The sequence below is a fragment of the Dendrobates tinctorius genome, unplaced genomic scaffold, assembly GCF_039654945.1.
Source record: "Dendrobates tinctorius isolate UK_male_01 unplaced genomic scaffold, ASM3965494v1 ptg000015l, whole genome shotgun sequence".
NCBI classification, from domain to species: domain Eukaryota; kingdom Metazoa; phylum Chordata; class Amphibia; order Anura; family Dendrobatidae; genus Dendrobates; species Dendrobates tinctorius.
The window spans coordinates 19580271-19602908 of NW_027361683.1; the positions used below are offsets into that span (position 1 = coordinate 19580271).

At 40.3% G+C, this 22638-nt stretch overlaps 1 protein-coding gene across 5 annotated transcripts in view; it reads right to left on the minus strand.

Moving 5' to 3' along the window:
• Window positions 1-217: 217 nt before the first annotated feature.
• Window positions 218-22638, minus strand: part of THRAP3 (thyroid hormone receptor associated protein 3) — a 115718-nt gene continuing 93297 nt past the window's right edge. For 4 of the 5 annotated variants that reach the window (XM_073562706.1, XM_073562700.1, XM_073562717.1 and 1 more), the window contains 8 exons: window positions 20461-21093; window positions 17233-17405; window positions 16701-16812; window positions 16494-16578; window positions 10419-10597; window positions 8818-9016; window positions 1489-1632; window positions 218-943 (listed from right to left, as the gene is read on the minus strand). In XM_073562706.1, coding sequence (XP_073418807.1) covers window positions 728-943; window positions 1489-1632; window positions 8818-9016; window positions 10419-10597; window positions 16494-16578; window positions 16701-16812; window positions 17233-17405; window positions 20461-21093 — 1741 coding nt within the window. In that variant the 3' untranslated portion in view covers window positions 218-727. Of the gene's footprint in view, window positions 944-969; window positions 1049-1488; window positions 1633-8817; window positions 9017-10418; window positions 10598-16493; window positions 16579-16700; window positions 16813-17232; window positions 17406-20460; window positions 21094-22638 lie in introns of those variants that run through there. The other variant, XM_073562723.1, reaches the window with a different exon arrangement.

Below are 22638 nucleotides of genomic sequence, written 5' to 3' on the forward strand. Positions count from 1 at the left end.
AGTGGACGTAACCATGGATACCCTGCACAAGGGGTAAGTGACATAGCGACTAAACTACATTGCTAATTGGAAGTACAGTATTTGCTAATATTATTAAACCTACTACATACCAGAATCTTAAGAGATGGGAATATCCTATTAAGTTAGAAAGCTGTCAAAACAAGAAATGAATAAAACCTTACAAATGCTAACGAATGAAATTAAAACACACACTCAATTTGTGTACCCATTTACCATTTATTCAGCATGCCCTTTTCATATCTAAGGAAAAAGGCTTTGAAAGTTTTTCTAAAAAGAATACCACAGCTTTAGCAACTGGTAGTACTATGGAAATCTTAAAACAGGTACAGATCATAAAAAAAAATATTCTGGAAAAGAAAATCAAAATGTAACAAAAACAATCGAGATCGGCTTTTGGGGTGGCTGACTGTAGTTGCACAGAAAGTCAAGTTGTTTTTGTCTGATTAGATCAAATACACAAGAATAGTGGATGGCAGCAGTATATCCGTATCCAAGAAGGTGGTAGTCCCATAGCTTTTACATTAATTGAAAATGTTTACACATTGGTTCAAGGAAAAAATGAATTTTAGGAGGTAAAATATAAAATCAAAAATCTGTTAGTAGAGGAAAATCTGATTTAGTGGAACAAGTATCTTCATTCATCAGGACAAACCATATCAGAGAATGATAGGAAAGACTTTCCCCACAAATAGGAACTTAAATCAGTCTAATCCAGTGACATGCTGCCTTTCTCATCCTTATTTTCTGCTCCACTCTCGTCTTCCTCTATTTCTCCCTCCTCCCCGCTGAACTTGTCGTGAGCCCACTTTGGGCTGGTGCCCGGTTTTCGAAACAAGAACCTCCCCCTTCCACGAGTGAAATTGGCGCGGCCTCTCCCGCGATTCACCCATTTTTCCTCGTTTTCCCCTTCCCGGTCGTCGTGCTGCAGAGAGATGAGAATGGATCAGGACGGGGTCTGGATATTGAATGTCACTGTAATGAATGGACGTCTCCACAAACTGCATTGTTCTTTAGTTTACCACCGCACCTGAAAATGAACATGTTGCTATAAAAAGGTAACAAGCCTTATAATAGATTTTTCTACCATATGGTATTCAGGGGGGAAAAGTGCAAGAACTAAAACACACACAAAACATTTTCTAAAACTATATCCCTTGTCAATTTATCACAATACTATGCAACACTACAAAAAAAATAAAACAAACAAACAACTTAACATTAGGTAAATACCAAGTATGAGAACCCTTCATATAAATAAAATATGCAAAATTCTGGGTCAGCTAAATAGGTCTCCTCGGGCAGGCATAAGTTGACAAGATGGTGAATATTAGGTGCAATGCCCATGTACAAGTTGCTGAAAAGACATAAAAAGGACAATGTTTCTCCCTGCAAACCCACAAACAAGCATAGAAATGCACCAAAGAAGGACTGCACTAGTGGTACCATGGAGTTAGAAGATATACATACCAAGTAATACTTTTTGCTTTTAGGGGTGTATTCTGGATCCCATTCTTCATCCCGGTTGCGTTTCTGGAAATCATTGTTGTTGTTATTGTTGCTTCCTGAAAAAGCACCCCTGTTCCATGGTCTTGTACCTCGTGCCCTGTATTGCTGTTGAGACATTTATGTGCTATAATTCAGGTAACCAAATGAACCCGAACTTTTTTTTTACTTTACTACCAACAATAACTATGGGATTTGTATTTCTTTCACCATGCAGTTTCTTATGCAAATCAAATTAGCTAAAACATGGATTCATGCAGAATTTAAGTATGTACTTTTTAAAACAATTAAATATTACTACACATGCAAGCTTTAGAAATAGTAAACCTAGTTCTAGCTAGCATACAGCATTTTACAGAGAAAGAGGCCACATGTTGAATGATAACTAGACTGTGGCCAGCAATAGCACTAGAATCGTCTCTCTGGAAAAAGTGTAAATAATAATTCTAGAAATCTGTTTTCAAGGCCCAATTGAGAAGAATAGTAGCTGATCTGCAGTAGTCAAAGCGGGTAACAGAGCGGTGGTGTTCCAATCCATACACTGTTTACAACACGCCGCTGTTTGTAACAGTTCAAGGTTGTGGTGCCAGGTGAAGGAACCACACCAATTTGATACTGAGGACTGGAGACCTCCTTTAATTTAGTGTTGAAAATAAGATGATCCCCAACACCACCAAGAGGTGGGAAGAGAAAGCCTTTTGTGTATGAGCACAAATTAATTGCGCAGATGCTAACCACCCCAGTTACTAGTATGCTTTATTTTAGAGCGCCATGATTTAACCATGATCATGTCAGAGACAGCAATGCATCTTCATGAAAAAATAAGAAATAAATGCTAATTACAAGCGAAAACCCTTCCCCCAATGCAGTGATGTGAACTAGTGTATGGCATATCAAATGTACTATCATACAAAGGCGACAAGAAATATGTTTGACTTTTTTTGTAATGAAGCAAAATAATAAAGCAGTTTGTGTTGAAAGAAAAAAAAAAAAAAGCAAATTTACACAATACCAGTAGTTATTGCTTAATCCCTTGGGGATGGGTTTATGTTTCTAAAGTAAGGCTTTTTTTCCCTCTATTCCTTTCAACAGTGAGTTTCACTTTTCTTTCAACCTAAATCATATAAGGCCTTTTTCTTCAGGATGAGTTGTAATTCTGAATGGCACGTGGGTAGAAATGGGAAAACAAACAAAAAGAAAACTCCAAAAGGTTTCCATTGTTATACAATTGTGTACACACAGCCCTACCCATCTCTCTACATCCATATTCTGTCAGAACTACACTGCTCAAAAAAATAAAAGGGAACACTAGGAGATCACATCATAGATATCACTGAATGAAATATCGCAGCTGCAAATCTTTATTCATTACATAGTGGAATAAGTTGAGAAAAAGAAAACAAAAATGATCGATGTAAATCAAAATTAATATCCCATGGAGGTCAGGATTTGGAAGGACACTCAAAATCAAAGTGGAAAATCAAATTACAGGCTGATCCAACTCCAGTGGAAATGCCTCAAGATAAGGAAATGATGCTCAGTAGTGTGTGTGGCCTCCACGTGCCTGTATGACCTCCCTACAATGCCTGGGCATGCTCCTGAGGGATCTCCTCCCAGACCTCGACTAAAGCATCTGTCAACTCCTGGACAGTCTGTGGTGCAACATGCCGTTGGTGGATGGAGCGAGACATGATGTGCCAGATGTGCTCAATCGGATTCAGGTCTGGGGAACGGTCGGGCCAGTCCATAGCTTCAATGCCTTCATCTTGCAGGAACTGCTGACACACTCCAGCCACATGAGGTCTGACATGAGGAGGAACCCAGGGCCAACCGCACCAGCATACGGTCTCACAAGGGGTCTGAGGATCTCATCTCTGTACCTAATGGCAGTCAGGCTACCTCTCGCGAGCACATTGAGGGCTGTGCGGCTCTCCAAAGAAATGCCACCCCACACCATTACTGACCCACTGCCATACCGGTCATGCTGAAAGATGTTGCAGGCAGCAGATCACTCTCCATGGCATCTCCAGACTCTGTCACGTCTGTCACATGTGCTCAGTGTGAACCTGCTTTCATCTGTGAAGAGCATAGGGCGCCAGTGGCGAATTTGCCAATTCTGGTGTTACGTGGCAAATGCCAAGCGTCCAGCACGGTGTTGCGCTGTGAGCATAACCCCCATCTGTGGACGTCGGGCACTCAGACCATCCTCATGGTGTCGCTTTCTAACCTTTTGTACAGACACATGCACATTTGTGGCCTGCTGGAGGTCATTTTTCAGGGCTCTGGCAGTGCTCCTCCTGTTCCTCCTTGCACAAAGGCGGAGGTAGCGGTCCTGCTGCTGGGTTGTTGCTCTCCTACGGCCCCCTCCACGTCTCCTGGCCTGTCTCCTGGTAGCGCCTCCAGCCTCTGGACACTACGCTGACAGACACAGCAAACCTTCTTGCCACAGCTCGCATTGATGTGCCATCCTGGATGAGCTGCACTACCTGAGCCACTTGTGTGGGTTGTAGAGTCCATCTCATGCTACCACGAGTGTGAAAGCACAACCAACATTCAAAAGTGACCAAAACATCAGCCAGAAAGCATTGGTACTGAGATGTGGTCCCCACCTCCAGAACCACTCTTTTATTGAGGGTGTCTTGATAATTGCCAATAATTTACAGCTGTTGTCTATTCCATTTGCACAACAGCATATGAAATTGTCAGTCAGTGTTGCTTCATAAGTGGACAGTTTGATTTCACAGAAGTTTGATTTACTTTGAGTTATATTCTTTTGTTTAAGCGTTCCCTTTATTTTTTTGAGCAGTGTACATATTAAGTATGTCTGAACTCTTTAAGTAACACAAGAAGAAAGTTGTAAGGCCAAAAACCACATTATAGACTGGAAATACAGTCTATAATGAGCAGTGTATTTTCTGATTGATAGCACAAGACTTTTTTTTGTGGGATGTGTTGTAGCTTTTACTGGCACCATTTTTTGAGTTCAATAAGACTTTGTGATGTTAATCATTTTGTGGGGTGAGGAAGTGATAAAAAAAATAATTTGGCTGCTATTTTGATTTTTTTTTTCTTTTTGGCATTCACCATATGGGATAAATATTTTGATACTGTATTAGTTGGGTGCAATTATATACACAGCAATGCCAAGTTTGTTATTAAGCATGATGATATGAGTACCAACTTGGCAGACATCCAGGCTTCTATAGAAAACCATCAGTATTCCCCCACCATAAGTTTTGAGACCTATGAAACACTGCTGTCACATTTGACATGAGCATTTAAGAGATCTATTTGTATGAACAGCTTAATCTAAGCCAAAATGAAATAGTTACTTTGGGAAGCCTAGTGTGTAACACAGCTGGCACTGGCAAATCTAAGATTCCAAGGAACCAGAGAAAATAGGGATAAAACTTAACCCTTATTCCATCCTTAAAAATCACATGGTGAAATAAAATTGAGGTAGCAGACTGAAGCAACGCTTCGGCTTAAAAGGGCCTTTTTCAAACCAGAAATACAATAAAAATTACAGCCATAAGGTACAGAGTACTTGATTGTGTTTTTTTTTATACACTAATGAAGATGAACTGACACTGGCACAATATGCAGTGGGCTCATCTCCTAATCTCGCTCTATACAAGCAGTGCACTCACTCACTGTAAATGTATGGATAATATCGTCAAGGGGTTAAGCAAAAACAATTGCTAAATGGTTAAAATGTCACAAAAGTGACTGCAAAAACCACTTGGACAACAAACAAAAAGAAAAAAACAGCAGTCATTAAAGGCACAGTTAACCCCTTAATGTCTATGGAAGTGCAGAGTCCGTCATTGCAGGAGGTAACTTCCCGCACCATGACGGACTCTGCACGTCCTGCCTTTGAACTGTCACTGCGTGTAAACACACAGTTTCAGTTCAGTGCCGACAGCTGTCTATGGCAGCTGAGAAGCACAGCAAGGGGGGAAGGGACCCTTGCACTCGGTCCCTGCACCCACAGCGCTGTGATTGGTCAGTCAATCTGACAGACCAAACACAGCAGTGATCGGACAGGAGAGGCTGAAATTTGAGCCTCTCTGCCCTATATCAGTGTAGGAGCTCAGCTGCAGTGGCTGAGTGTCCTGCACTGACAGCTAGGAGCGGAGCCCCCACCGCTCCTGGCTGTTAACCCCCTCACTGCTCTGATCAAGCGTGATGGCAGCATTCAGAGGGGGAGGCAGAGGGAAGGGGGCTCCCTCTGCCTCAGATCGGCATCCCTGCGATGTAATCGCGGGGCCCGACCTGTGCCATGATGATCCGGAGGTATCATGACAACCTCCGGGTCATTTATCTACGGAAAGCTGGTGAGACCATGCTCACAGCAAGGTGTCACCAGCTTTTAGCATTGGTATAATGCATTGCAATGCTGGAGCATTGCAATGTATTATACCTAAAGTCAAAGCGAAAGTGAAAGTCCCATAAAGGGACAAGGTAAAAAAAAACATTTTTTTTAAAAAAAAAGTTAAAAAAATTATTAAAAAACTGATTAAAAAATTCACTAAAAATTACACATTATGTAAAAAAATAAAATAAACAAAAAAAATACACGTTTGGTATCACCACGTCCATAAAAATCCCATCTATAAAAGTGTCACCCTAGTTAACACCTTCAGTGAACGCCTTAAAAAAAACAAAAAAAAAAAAAAAACACCACAAAAAAGTAGCAAATTATACTTTTTCCAAGCAGTATCATCATACCGCTTGGAAAAAGTACAATAACATGCGATCAAAAAGACGGACATAAGTAAACATGGTACCGCTGAAAACGTCATCTTGTCCCGCAAAAAACGAGCCACCATACAGCATCATCAGCGAAAAAATAAAAAAGTTATAGCTCGCAGAATAAATTGATGCAAAAATATTTTTTCTATAAAAGTTTTTATTGTGTAAAAAAACACCAAAACATAAAAAAACGATATAAATGAGGTATCGCTGTAATCGTAGTGACCCGAAGAATAAAGCTGCCATACTAATTTTACCACATGCGGAACGGAGGGGGGGAAAAAAAAAAAAAAAAAAAAAAAAAAAAAGCATTCCTAGATTGCTGGTTTTTGTTCATTCAAAAAACGAACAGAAAAATCAGAATAGAAAGCGATCAAAAACCGTTATGTGCCCGAAAATGGTACCAATAAAAACGTCAGCTCTTCCCGCAAAAATCAAGCCAGCACATGACTGTCGGCCGAAATATGGAAAAATTATAGCTCATTGAAGATCATTTTTGTGGAAAAAAATATGATTTTTTAATTTTCACAGCTCTGCGCTATAAACGTCTGTGAAGCACTTGGGGGTTCAAAGTTCTCACCACATATCTAGATAAGCTCCTTGGGGGGTGTAGTTTCCAAAATGGGGTCACTTGTGGGGGGTTTCTACTGTTTTGGCACATCAGGGGCTCTGCAAACTCAACATGACGCCCGTAGAACATTCCATCAAAGTCTGCATTCCAAAACGGCGCTCCTTCCCTTCTGAGCTCTGCAATGTGCCCAAACAGTGGATCCACCCCACATATGGGGTATCAGCGTACTCATGACAAATTGCACCACAACTGTTGGGGTCCTATTTTTCCTGTTATCCTTGTGAAAATAAAAATTTGGGGGCAAAAAGATCATTTTTGTGGAAAAAAAAAAAGATTTTTTTTATTTTCACGGCTCTACGTTATAACCTTCTGTGAAACCCTTGGGGGTTCAAAGTGCTCAATACATATTTAGATAAGTTCCTTGGGGGGTCTAGTTTCCAAAATGGGGTCACTTATGGGGGGTTTCCACTGTTTAGGTACATCAGGGGCTCTCCAAACGCGACATGGCATCCGTTCTCGATTCCAGCCAATTTGACATTCAAAATCTCAAATGATGCTCCTTCCCTTCTGAGCCCTGCCGTGCGCCTAAAGATTGGTCTTCCTCCACACATGGGGTATCGGTGTACTCAGGAGAAATTGCACAACAAATATTGTGGTTCATTTTTTCCCTGATACCCTTGACAAAATAAAAAAAATTGTGTCCAAATAAAAATTTTTGGGAAAAAAAGTTAAATGTTAATTTTTTCCTTCCACATTGCTTCAATTCTTGTGAAGTACCTAAATGGTTAATAAACTTCTTGAATGTGGTTTTCAACACATTGAGGGGTGCAGTTTTTAGAATGGTGTCATTTTTGGGAATTTTCTGTTATATTGACCCCCCAAACTCACTTCAAATGTGAGGTGGTCCCTAATAGAAATGGTTTTGTAAATTTTGTTGGAAAAATGAGAAATCACTGATCAACTTCTAACCCTTATAACTTCCTAAGAAAAAAAAATCTTGGTTCCAAAATTGTGCTGATGTAAAGTAGACATGTGGGAAATGTTATTTATTAACTATTTGTGACATATCTCTCTGATTTAAGAGCATAAAAATTAAAAGTTTGAAAACTGCAAAATTTAAATTTTTTTGCCATATTTCCATTCTTTTCATAAATAAACGCAAGACATATCGAAGAAATTTTACCACTATCATGAAGTACAATATGTCACAAAAATACAATCTCAGAATCAGCGGGATCCGTTGAAGCGTTCCAGAGTTATACCCACATAAATTGACAGTCGTCCGATTTCAAAATTAAGGCCTGGTCTTTAACCTACAAAATGGCTTGGTCGTTAAGGGGTTAAAGAGTCTCCGTCACCACACTGGGATTACTCCATATTTAGCAAAAGTCTGGGCAGTCTCAGACGGATTATTTCATTAAATACAAGTGTCAAAACCACTTCTGGTGTCTCCCTATAGTGTATAACTTTCTACTAAAGGCTTAGACTTCCAGGCTGTGGCATCCCAGAATGCAAAGCAAGATCCCACAAACCTCTGAGGCCACTGTCGCAGTGAAAGTGTGAGATCTCACCCTTTCTACTATCCAGCTCCACTGCATACTTTACTAAGCAGTTACTATATGGTAACAGCATAATAACAGAATATGGAAGCGCTGAGTTAGGAGAGAGATCTTACTTTTTCACTGTGAGAAGGACTGAAGACTGTTATGGAATGCCGCTTTGTGTGACAGGGTCCCAAAACTTGGAAGTTCAGGCTCAACTCTGGTAGACAGCATGACCCTTTTGGGGACTATTTGGAGCACTTATGAGCGCATTTGACACCAACTTATATTACATGAAACCACCAGTCTGAGGCTGCACACTATTAAATAAAAAGAGCATCCCCAGATTAGGGATGAGTGCTCTTTAAAATTCAGTTTGATTTACAAATTCAGAACCTTGCTACCGAAGAGACAACAGTAGCTTACAAAACTTCCACGAGCTCTTCCTCGGTCACTGGATCCTTGGTAATCCTTGTTTCCTAAACGAGCCTTTTCTGTGTTTGAATTTTCATCTTTGTCTTCATTTTCAGGAGGGAATTCATCTGTTCCTGCTGCTCGCATAGAATGGGAGGAATGTGAAGATGAGGAGGAAGAGCGGGAACGCTCACGCACTTTTCTATGCTTCCTACAGAACAGAGAAAAAAAAATAGTTTCTATTGCACCATAATAACTTAGCAGTTTTTGCAAATTGTTGGAACAGTTATGTGATAATTGTAAGAACTAGTTTTAACCTCTTATCAGCATCCGCTATAAAGGTACAGAGTACCTGTGTATGTAGCCATAAAAAGCTGATCAAAACTTTATGGGTCTTGGAAAATGGTGGCAATTTCCCCCTCATCTAGAAATGCTTTTTTTTTTTAAAGCATTAAAATAAAAAAGTGGTCAAGTAGGATATCACCGTAATCGCACTGTGAAGATTCCTATTGCCAGGTAATTTTTAAAACACGGTGTACGCTGAAAAAACAACTCCCAAAAACAATGTTAGGATCGCGTGTTTTTTTTGCAATTTCACCACACTTGGAATTTTCCCATCTTTCACTACAGTATGTGGTAGAATGAATGGGGTCATTCAAAAGTACAAGGACAGCCAAAGGACTTAAAGCAGTGGCCCATGGACTGCACTATGCCCTCACCCACTGTCACTGCTATCCGTATTCTCGGGATGCAGATAGCGGTGAATACATTGGTGGAGGACTGAGCAGTTGGTGCCTTCTCCCTGAGACAGCAGACGTGTCAATTATATCGTGTCTGCTGTACGGAGTCAGAGCACCAGAGACAAGGGTAGAGCGCAGGAGGAACACGAGCGAGGTATGTGTTTTTTTTTCCCATCTGTATATGGGATGCTTGCATGTACAAAGAGGGTGCACACTGTATATAGAGTGACTATGTGGGCTCACAGTATATAGGAGGAGGCTATATACTGTATATAGGGGTTATGTGGGTGTCTCACTACATATAAAGAGGCTATGTAGGGGCTCATCCTGTATACAAGGGGCTATGGTGACTAACACTGTATACAGGAGGTTATGCGGAGGCTCATACTTTGTATAGAGGGGCTGTGTGTGGACACATAGTATATAGGGGTGTGAGCTAATGGCATATGGGGGCTGCGTGGGAGCTCATACTGTATATATAAGGGGCTGCGTTTGGATGCACATGGTATATAGGAGGGATGTCAGCATACTTCATTCTGCTCAGTACTAAGTGATACAATATCAATATAAAATAATTATAATTCTGTATGTTAATATTGAGCAGAATGAATTTCAGCCCTCCACAACAGTCACGGCTCTTATGCGACCCCTCTGGATAAAAAACTTATGCTCTTAGAAAAAGAAGAAGAAAAACAAAGAAATTAGTCATGTCAGGAAGGGGTTTAAGATACTTTCCTCCCATTATATTTCCAGTGAAAAACTGATCATATATTAGAAAACAACTCTAGTACCATTATATTTGATGTTCAATACTGAAGTTAATAGTGGTTAACAGTGTCTAAAGTGTGAAACAGTAACTAATTCACTATGTACTTGTGCTTTTTGGAGGACTTCCTGGACTTCTCTGGTTTCTCAGGTGACCTCTCCCTGGAACGACTCGAATCTCTGGAATCCCCAGAATCACGGGAATGGTCACGCTTGTCCTTATGTTTTTTGCGGCGTTCAATGTCCTGCCGCAGATCTGAGGGCTCCTCTCTGTATTTTCCCTCTCCCTATGGTAACATAAGAAAAAGTTACACTAAGTAATTTTTTTTTCTTTCATAGTTTTCTAGCAACAGGAGGATGAATCAATTGTACAAACAAGATCATTAAATACTACACATTTGCTACAATGAGCATTAGCTTTTTTTAGTTACTAAAAAATTCAGGAGGTGCTGCTATTTTGCAAATAATTAACATTTTATAATAGGTGTTACCATTAATGCAACTGTAATGCAATGCATTCATGGCCACACAACAATGGAAATATTTAAAAACAGAAATTTTATAAAGCATAAAAATGCTGTGACCTCAACATACACAAATAAAATAGAAGTGGTTTGGAGGTTACGTTTTGCTCAATTTTTATCCACTCTGCACCAAAAAAACAAACAAACCATAAGAACACTTAATTCTTAAAAGACATGTAGTTTCAGTTTCTTATTTTTTTAAAGAACAAAAAAACACATATGAAATAACTAACGAAACTTCATTATGTAAATATAGACTTTGGAAACTTAGATAGGCCATTTTTACTCAGAAGTGGCTAAAAAGAGAGCCAGGTGTGACCCTACACTTCCTTATCATGTATTCAGCCAAGAAGAAAAACTAAGAATACGTTAAAATTTATTTATTTTTTTAATTAAAACTTTTGTTATCTTTTTGCAGAGGATGAAGAAAATATCAGTTTTAAGCATGTTTTTGAAAACTGGTCTAATGCAAATATTTTCTAAGAGTAAGGGTATGTGCACGCGTTGCGGATTGCTGTGCAGAATTTTCTGCGCGGAATCTGCATCTCTTGGCAGGATACGCAGGTCAAAATTTACATTTTTTTTTATGTGGATTTCCTGCTAATTTCTTGTGAATTTAGCCTGCGTTTTAACACCTGCGGATTCCTATAATGGAATGGGAATAAAAATCCACACAAAGAATTGACATGCTCCAAAAAAAAAACAAAAAAAAACAACCCGCTGCGTTTCCGCGCTGATTTTTCCGCAGCATGTGCACAGCAAATTTTTTCCCCCCATAGAATAACATTGTACTGTAAATTACTTGCACATCTGCAGCAAATCCACAACGTGTGCACATACCCTAAAGCTGGCCACAATGTCATGAGTCTTGGGGAAATAAGGGATCACCACTGAAATAATCAGACACTCGATTCGCCATGGCCGACTTTAGCACACACAAAGAAAAAATATGTAGCTTACATCAATATTCTCTTAATGAAATATATCTAGCTCTATTTTACTTACCGCAAATAAAGCTATCATGCAAGGTCTAGCTATTTACATTTTAAAGCAAATGTATTGATATTTCATTTTTGACAATCTTTATGATAGGGTTCCAAGAGACCAAAAAAATCACGTGACAGATTTGCAAAACAGTGACATATTTCCGCTTATGTTACCATAACACAAGAGCCATCCACTGCTAAGCCTAGTTGTCAAAAAGTGCAGAGTGGACCCTTTAGGCTATGTGCACATGCTGCGGATCCCCCGCGGTTTTTTCCGCGCTGTTCCGCGCGGATCCGCAGGTAAAACCGCAGGTAAAGTGACCTGCGGATTAGCCTGTGGTTTCACACCTCTACTATGTTAAAGGTGTGAGACCGCTGCGGAATCCGCCCAAACAATTGACATGCTGCGGTTTGTAAACTGCAGCAAAACCGCGCGGAAAAAAAATGCAGCGCGAGCACAGCGGATTTGAAATGCCATAGGCTAACATGGTACTGTACCATGTCTGAGGAACTGCTGCATTTCCGCAGGGCCAAAACCGCTGCGGAAACGCAGAATCCGCAACGTGTGCACATAGCCTTAAGTTTCCCATGTGCAGTAGAGCACAAACGTGGCAAAAAGTTTTTCCTGACAAATGTTTGTTTTTCACAAAGTCAGCTGCTTCAGTGTTTTTATATCCTTTAGTCAGACATTTTTATGGTTACTGAAGTACAATAAGCATCTAATGTTTACAAAGACTCAATATTTTCAGTGTTGTCCACCATTTCTTAGGACTTCTGTAATTCACCCGGGCATGCTGAATATCAGCTTCAGGGCCAAATCCGGACTTTCTTGTAAATAATTTTACCCCAGTCCTAAGCAGTCCAACCCTGTTCTTCCTCACAAGTTATTTTCTCTGATGGAGCCCCCTTGAGACCGTTTAAGACCTCTAAAAGAATGATTGTACGGAGAAGAAAAGGGTAAGCATTACCACAAGTGCTGTGTTGTGCAAACAGCAAAGCATCCTGAGATCAATCATGTCTAGAATTAAGGGTATGTCACACTAAGAGATATCGCTAGCAATATCGCTATAACTAGTGACGTAGCAGCGATATTGCTAGCGATATCTCTGTGTGTGATACTTACCTACGACAGGCTCCCCTGCTGGTTATCGCCGATCGCGCGAGAACGTTCAGGACTGTTTCTCGTCGTCAGCTTCCTGCTGCGCTTCTTGCTGTGAGGACGAGCGACGCGTGGAGCCGGGCGGGAGGACGCAGGATCGCCTGGTGTGACAGGTAAGTAGCGATCCCCGTCCCCAGCGATGTCGCTGGTGAGATCTGCCTGTGTGGCAGCTCACTAGCGACCACTTAGCGATGTACCAGCGATCCTGACCGCGTCATATCGCTGGTCGGGATTGCTGGTACATCGCTAAGTGTGACAGTACCTTTACTTTTCATCCAGGGGAGTGGGGTTCACATTTTTGCCTAAGAACATGGCCCCTCGAAAAGAGAATGATATCTAAACATTCTCCATGATAAGAACAATTTCCCCAAGCAATCGAGGATCAATTTGATGATAAACAATGTTTCCTTCCAGTCTAGCATGATGGAGCACTATGCCACAAGGCAAAATTGGTAACTAAGAGGCTCAGCGAACAAAACATTGAGAGTTTTGGTCCATGGCCAGAAAACTCAACGGATCTCAATCCCACTGGGAACATATGGTCAATCTACAAAAATTGAGATAAATTCCACACACTGATAAGGCAATAATGGGTTGCCATCAGTCAGAATGTGGCCCAAAAACCGATGTCCAACTGAAAGGGAAAATTAGAGACATTTTGAAAAATAAAGGTCAACACTAAGTATTGAATCTTTGCATAAACCTGATGTATTTGTCAATAAAAAGTTTAAAAACTTATGAGATGTTTATACTTGTACTTCAGTAACCATAGAAATATCTAACTAAAAGAAAAAACAGTGAAGCAGCAAACTTTGTGAAAACCATTTCCTGTGCTAAACTCAAAACTTCTGGTCATGACTGCATGGGTAGGCTAGCACCACACTAGCATTTGGCATAACGGACAATAGTACTAGAGAGTATAACGGGCAGAAGAAGCCTCTTACTGACATACCCACTAGGGATGAAAGCCACAGAGCGACTGCACGTTTTGCACTGTGGGGATATATAAGATTTCACTAGCCACTGCTTCTGCCTGCTGCATGTACCAGACTGCTCAGCGAAGATCCAGAGAACTACAAGTATGGCCCATCTGATACTGTAGTGTACTGGAACAGGGCATCTACTAAGTTAGTGCCCATAACCATGGCAACCATCAGGTAAGGACTTAAAGAGGCTTTATTCTACTAATATAACCCTTTTTCACTTGTTTTAACTCTTCATAAAAAACACTTTCTTAATACACTTTCACTACCTTCTGTGCTCCTGTAAGCTCATCTCTCTGAGGTTTATAAATCCTTCCGTTTTGATTCTGGCTCTGCTACTTCCGATTTGGGGACCGGAATCGGTTGAAGAGAGCAGGATAAGTCATTGGTGGGGCAACGACTCGGTGAGTGACAGCATTGAGCCCGCTTACTCAGAACAGACTTCACTCTCCTCTCTGCTTGAATCCTGCTTTGAAGTGCCATCCATTCAGCTGACAAGCCCTGCGATGTGCTGCTGGTTATTAGAAAATATATCACGGCTTGTCCGCTGAAGGAATGAGCACTTCAAAACAGCATTCAGGCAGGGGAGAGTGAAGCCTGATGTGAGCTTTGGTCATGTGTGGTGCCGAATGTCTGAGGATGCTTTGAAGTGCTGTGTCTTCAGCTGACAAGCCCTGTGATATAGTTTCTAATAAGAAGCACATTGTAGGGCTTGACAGCTGAACGGATGGCACGTCAAAACAGGATTCAAACAGAGAGGAGAGTGAAGTTTGATCTGAGCACGCGTGTTCAGACTGATGTCACTCAGAGACATAGCCCCTTTCCACCCCAGTGTAGTGCCCTGCTCGGTTCGTCTGATTCTGGTCCCCAGACCGGAAGTAGCAAAGCAAAAATCAAAACAGAAGGATATATTACCCACAGAGAGGTGAGCTTACAGGAGCAGGGAATGTAATAAAAGTGTATTAGAAAAGTGTTAGGAAGAGTTAGGCAAAATGAAAAGGAGTTAAGTAGTGGAAAACCTCCAAGTCATTATCTTTGTCTCTTTATACATTTCTGCCTCACAACAGGACACTGACCACATATATAATCACAATCTGACTGTCTCTCTATACTAGTGCTCCAGATTTAACCAAAATGGTTGTAACCGACTTGATCCGCATGTGGCATCTAGCCCCGGTACACGTCTATATTACAATTAGAAAAATCAGCTTCCTTTCCAAAACAACAATGGATGGGCCAAATCACAAAATCAGGGCAGTGGCAGCTAAAACATTCCACACTGAAGTATTTTTCATCATTTCTTCAAGTGCTAAAATCTGGAGACAAATAATGCATTTGGCTCCTTAAACTTTCACTTTAAAAACAAAAAGCTGTCCATTAAATATTTTAGTCTGGAGCACTATATACCGAATCCCACTGTGCTTTTATATTCAGATACAATTTTCTTTACGTGGCAAAAAACATTTTGCATGAATTACTAAATCACACAATCGTATGGTAAAATGTTGGGGCCCTGTGCCATCATATGCAGGCAGGGAGAGGAGGTGAGCTGCGTTCATCACCTGTTGTCAATGGCAGACCCAGAGTTCTCAGGCTTAAACTTTATAACTGAAGCACTACCTGCTATTGTACTCCATGCTGTAATGATTATCAAATTGCTGCAGAGAAGTGATCTTTAGACTAGGAAGTTGTCAGTTTAATAGTAGGCTCAGTGGCTAGTGTAAAAACTGCATAATTTCAGTGTTCAGGCACATTTTATGTACACACTTAAAAAATATATATAAAATTAAAAAAACAAACATTTAACAAACAAGACAACAGGTAATTTCCGATCACAAATTCCTTTTAGAATAAGAAAACAGGACAATCACATGATGCTTTAAATTTGTACATTTTCTTTACCTTTTATACTAACAGAACGTAGATGTCATTAGCAATGTGCGGTTTTCTTTCATTTAATGCTGACATTTTGGTTAAAGTAGGCAATCTTTTGTGTCTCTCCTCCATAAATTCTCATTGTACAAGTCCTAAGCAGGCGTAATATACGGTCATGGTCACAGCAACACAGTTCATTTGAAGGAAAGTCACCAGGATTATACCAATGGGTGGGTGCAATTTCCACTGTTCAGGGCATGCAACCAGCTGTTATGAACAAAAGGTGTCTGGGATACAATAGAGTGAAATACTTACAAGCAGAACCCAAAAATACATTAGGGTCATTTGCTCATCACTGGAGATTTTGGTTCCAAAATTCCTCTGTCTTTCAAGTTCAACCACAATAGACCTTGGAGTGATTTCATTTTTACCATATCCTAAACCACTTCACAAAGGTTGTTGATATATAGATTTTGATTTATTAAACATTTAACACTTTGCAGTTCATTTTTTAGACATATTTCACATCCTTAAAAGAAAAACACAAACTTAAGTAGAGAGCAAGGCAGAAGCATTTCTTAAAGATAGAAAATACCTAGTAGATTGCAGGCTTTTTATTTTACGTCAATATCATAAAAATAGACAAAAGTCTTTACCTTGTGGCTTCCTTCTTTCGTTTGTTTGCCTTCCTCATGCGCAATCCCATGTTTTCTGAAAGCACTAGGAGAAATGTCAATTCTCCTGTACGAAATGTAAAAAGATATATCAGGTAAGAGATGGTGAACTTGACAACCTACTGAAAAAGAGGGAAATCAATGCAGGTAAATGGTGGAACATGGGAAACTCAAAGGAATAAATGGTACCTATGAATCTCTGGACTCTTCCGACTTTTTGATGGTTCCTGTTCTTTTGTCTTCTTTAAATAAGAAGCAAAACGTTCACTCAGTGTCATTGTTGAGGGACCAAAATGGTGCTCTGTTGAATAATGGTAGACAAGCATCCAGTCGTTAAAGGGAAACTGCCACAATAAGCTGGAGGGGCAGAGAAGATTGAGCTATGCATTATCTCAACTATGGTGTGTTTGATGTACACAATATGTGAAGTTAGATTTTATTCACCCCCCCAGAATCGTAAACTAGATCAAAGCAGATTGATTTAAATTTGTGATAAAAGAAACCTATATCTGACAATCGGTGCAGGTCTCTGTGTGAAGACCCCACACATCAACAAGTTGCTACATATCCTTTGAAAAAGTGATAAAAGGGGTTGTCCGCTAAAAACAAAATAAGTTGACTTGTACCTTGTCAAGTGGAAAGGGGAGCAGACACAAAGAGGCTGCATTAAAATGGTATACCTTGTTGCATGGAAACATTACATCTCTTCCAGTTAATCTACCTTTAACATGGTGCACAATGGTCACAATGTGTTGAGCAAACAGCTCAGATGGGCTGCGCTGAGGCTGTGCAGATTGGATGTGTTGGAAGATGGACTTGAACTCTTGTTCTTTCTTGTTGCTGTGAACAAGGTCCCGAGACAGTTTCCGCTCATGAGCCATTACTCCACTTGGACTGTAATTGAAAAAAGGGGAAATGAAAAGAACATAAAAATATTTTCCACTAATGAACGCACTCATCTGTGTTGTCTGTTACACCTTGACAGGAAAGTTGGTATTACTTAATCTTGTATCAGTAGTGTATGTATGTATGTATGTATGTATATATCTAATATATATAAAGCTCAATGTGGGCATGTGTGTATCCGGGATTGGCATCCGCACTGTTGCAGCTACAGCCACAAAATTTGGCACAGTCACACGTCTGGACCCCGAGAGCGTCATAGGCTATGTTGTGAGGCAAAATTTTAACCCCGCGTTTTCCAATTCATCAAACAATTTTGCCCCTATCTACATAATGGGGAAAAAGTGAAAGGAAAAGTGTTGGAGGCAAATTGACAGCTGCCAGATGTGAACAAGGGGGACTTAAAGAATGAGAGCGATGGCGCCAAAGAGTATATACCGTACAGTTGCTAAGGTGGGGCCCTGACATGGGATACTCACCATACACGGGGATATGAGAACACACACAAAATGCGCCACACACTACCACGTGCTTCAAAACATATACCACCCTCAGCACACATTTCACCACACATACACCAACCTCGCCACATAAAAGGCGAAACACAAAAGTCACCACTCAAAACTCGCCACGCTGTCCCAGAGCTGTTTAAAAGATGAAAAATGAGCTGTGATTGGTTGCTATCAGCAACAGTTTTCTTTGTAGACAGTTGTGGTAACTGAGGCCTATTATTCTTATCATTTCTATGGTGTTATTGTCCTTCTGTAAAGCTGGAAATAACACAATATATTACTGTGCCAACACAGACCACCCTATGACACAGACTGCAGGGGGAGCCCAGTATCACACAGGATAGGATTAGATACACGGCTCAGCAGTCAGTATCACACAGGATAGGGATTAGATACACAGCTCAGCAGTCAGTATCACACAGGAGAGGATTAGACACATGGCTCAGCAGTCAGTATCTCACAGGATAGGATTAGATACACAGCTCAGCAGACAGTATCACACAGGATAGGATTAGATACACGGTTTTTATGTGCAATATGATCATTATAATTTGTTATAAAACTAACCACAGTTGGTTACTACGCCCAGGCAACGCGGGGCTATCCAGCACACACACACATATACATATATACACAGCTCTGGTAAAGAATTAAGAGACCACTGCAAAATTTTCAGTTTGTCTGATTTTTCTCTTTATAGGTATATTTTTGAGTAAAATGTAAATTGCTCTTTTATTCTATAAACTACTGACAACATGTCTTCGAATTTCCAAGCACTAAATTTTGTAGCTACAGTATTTTCAGAAAATAAGAAATGGTAAAAAAAAATGCATTGCTTGCAGACATCAAATAATGCTAAGAAAACAAGTTCATAATCATTTAGAAACAACAATACTAATGTTTTAACTCCGGAGTTCAGAAATCAATATTTTGTGGAACAACCATGATTTTTAATCACAGCTTTCATGCGTCTTGGCATGCTTTCCACCAGTCTTTCACACTACTTTTGGGTGACCTTATGCCACTCCTGGTACAAAGATTTTAGCAGTTCTTCTGTGTTTGATAGCTTCTGACTATCCATCATCCTCTTGAGTACATTCCAGAGGTTTTCAATGGGGTTCAGATTGGGCTGGCCATGACAGGGATTTGATGTGGAGGTCCTTCATCCACACATTGATTGACCTAGCTGTGTGGCATGGCGCATTGTCCTGCTGGAATAACCAGTCCTCAGAGTTGGGGAGCATTGCCTGAGCAGAAGGAATCAACTGTTTTTCCAGGATAACCTTGTATGCGGCTTGATTCATACGTCCTTCGCAAAGATTAACCTGCCCAATTCTAGCCTTGCTGAAGCATCCCCAGATCATCACCAAATTACACAGTGAGTGCAAGACACTGTGGCTTGTACGCCTCTCTAGGTCTCCGTCTCACCATTAGACGACCAGGTGTTGGGCAAAGCTGAATATTAGACGCATCGGAGAAGATTACCTTACTCCAGTCCTCTATGGTCCAATCCTTATGGTCTTTGGCAAACTTCAGCCTGGCTCTCCTTTGCTTCTCATTGAAGAAATGCTTTTTTTCTAGCATTACATGACTTGAGCCCTGCCTCTAGGAACCTGTTATGAACTGTTCTTGCCGTGCACTTCACCCCAGCTGCCATTTGCCACTCCTTTTGCAGCTGACTTTATGTCATCCTGCGGTTGCTAAGTGACATTCAAATAAGATGACCGTCATCCCAGTCAGTGGAGAGTCGTTTACGTCCTCTGCCGGTCTGTAGCTTTGTTGTCCCCAATGTCTGCTGCTTGACCTTGTTGTAATGGACCGCCATCTGAAAAATTTTAAGGATGGAGGCAACATGACGCTCTCCGTATCCTTCTGCTAGTAAAGCCAGAATTGAACCCTTCGTTTCCTCACTCAAGACTTTTCTTTTCAACTCCTTTGGCATAGTTAAGTTATTTTTTTTTATTCCTATTACTTTTGGGATATTACTAGCACTTGTTTTGCCATCCAGCTTGTCCTATTGCAAGAGGATTGTGAACACCAAGCAGGGTTTTTATACTTTCCTTCGTTAAATAAGATTTGGTTCAGGTGATCACCTAATCAGAAGCACATTAAGTAGAATGAGGTGTACTCTGGTTGGAATTCAACTGACATTGGAATGGAATGGCTGTCAGAAGAGAAGCTGATTTTTATGAAACTGTGCAGTGGTCTCTTAATTTTTGCCAGAGGGGGGGGGTGTGTGTGTGTGTGTGTGTGTGTGTGTGTGTGTTTTCGCATCTGTGCATAGATCAATAAACTCAGTAATCCTGCTAGACTCAACTCATTTCCACTTTATAAAGGCACTGCCCAAAAACAAATAATCCTTTGAAGGCCATTTGCTAAGACACAATAAAGGACATTAACCTTAACATAAAATTTGGCCTCTCCCATAACAACTACGGTAATCACAATGTCAAATTTACTTCTTCAACTACTTTGGAAAATTGACAGTCATTTTGAGATTGGTTAGTGAGGGAAAGGAGACCAGATTAACTTACCGTGCAAGATCCTCGTCAAATGAATCCAAGCGCACACTAGGACCCATCTCTCGGCTAACAGAGAAATTAGATTTGGAGAAAGGCATGTCCTCCTTGGATAATAGCTTCTCCCTGCTCTCTGAGGATTTCCTAGATGGGGGAGACTCACTCCTCTCCTTTGATGCCTTGAAACTGGTTACTCTGAAATTTTTTTCGGGCAGGAACCCTTTATGGCTGGACTTGGAGGTCTTCTCCTCTTTCTTGGATTTTTCAGCATAAAGTTCCTCCTCCATATCCACAGATTTTTTGCGTTTTTCCTTGGTGCTTGTTGCAAAAGACAATTCTTCCCATTTAGCTGGATCATATGCATCTTGACTCTTGGAATCACTATCGGAATCTTTCCTTCCTCGTCCTTTTTTCTCTTGGTCTGCATCCTCTTTTGCATATCGCAATTCAGACAATTTCAATTTCTCCAAGTCCTCTCGCATTTTATAGCGTTTTGGGGATATGCTCTTTTTATAAGCCCTCTCTAACTCATTCATAGCAAAATCAGTAGGGCTGCTACGATCCTTCATTTTCTCCAAATTAGACAGCTTTTCCTTTCCATTCTCTTTCTCCAGCTCTGAGGCCTTATTTTTCTGCTCCTCCATGAACCTTTAGAAAGCAGAGAAAATGACTACATGTAGAACCACCTAATGAGCACACTAGAAACAGATGTCTTATACGCAATGCAGGAACATCAAAAAGACTCCTTAAAAAATTAGGGCAAGAAACTAAAATAAAAAAAAAGCAGGAACAAAGCCTTAAAAGTATCAGGTGTACTTATACTCTTGGTGATATTTATGGCCCCCCAGGGAACAACATAGGCATATGGCTGAAAAACACATGTGGTGAAACATTAAAAACTACTGCTAGCAGATAACTCCCCATGAAATATAACTGGCTTGGAAGTAGTGGTCACACATGGAGATTGTTTCATGGTGCATGAATTGAAAGCAGCAGTTCTACTTTGCTAGTGATTTGCCTTGCAGATTCACATATGACGCAAGTAGTGTGCAAATCTCAGTATAGCATATTTTACAATCAGGTTTCAGATGCTGAACAGTATGGCTTCCTCATGGTACCAAAAGGCTGAGATACACTTTTCATTTTGCTCCAATCTAAAAATCTACGTAGAACTGCTGCTTTAGGTTTACATGAGAATGAAAATTCACGTGAACCCTAACTAAATGCAATTAAAAACATACTTACCAATGCTCGTCCTAAACTTATCTCTGGATCTTAAGAGATTATGCTTTTTATCACTGTACCATCCTGAACTGAGTAGAGCGGCAGTATTGAACGTGCTTTTATATCTGATTAGGTTATTGGGTCTGAATTCTAAGACCACGATATATATTTTTTTTGTCCTCTGCTTCAGATCGTTTCTCTTAAAGAGCACAAACTGGAATATAATGCCTTAAAAAGTATATATATATAAAAAAAACTCCAACAATGATGAAAGTTTCCTAGAGGATTAAAATTGCCTGTACACTGTGAAACAAAATAAACAAAAATATAGATATATAACAACAAGCGGATTCAAGGGATGACACATGGGTAATAGCCGTTCTACAACAGATTGTTTTCATTAAATACCTTAAAAAACTAAGTGGGTAAAGAAATGGAATAAGCGACTTAAACTCTAAAGCGCTGTGGAATATGTTGGCGCTATATAAAGATTATTATGATTATTAACTGCATTTATGTGGGGTCACATCCTGATGTGGAAAACTTCTAAAAATAGGGTGACATGTGCATACAGTAATACAAGCTATCGATAATCTATGCCTCCTTACACGGATGGCAGAAAAAGATAAAAATGTACATATAGCGTAGTTACAGTCTCTAAACCATACTGCATATGCAATGGCCTCATCTCAGTGTGTTCCCAGACAATATCATAGGGAAGGTAATGTCTATCTGAAATGACTGTATACTCGTCTAGCACAAGTTATAGCAGTCGCTGTTTTACACAGACGCATCAGCAAAATCTGCAGTAAAAAGTGCAGCCATATTGGTTGTATATTCTGAAGTACGTTCTCAGAAATCAATGATCAGCTGTGACAGACAACACTGTAGACATTGATGATTTTTGCAAACTGCCCTTTGGCTGTGCATGGGACTTAGAGGTTCTCATATGTGTTGCCAATTAAGCTC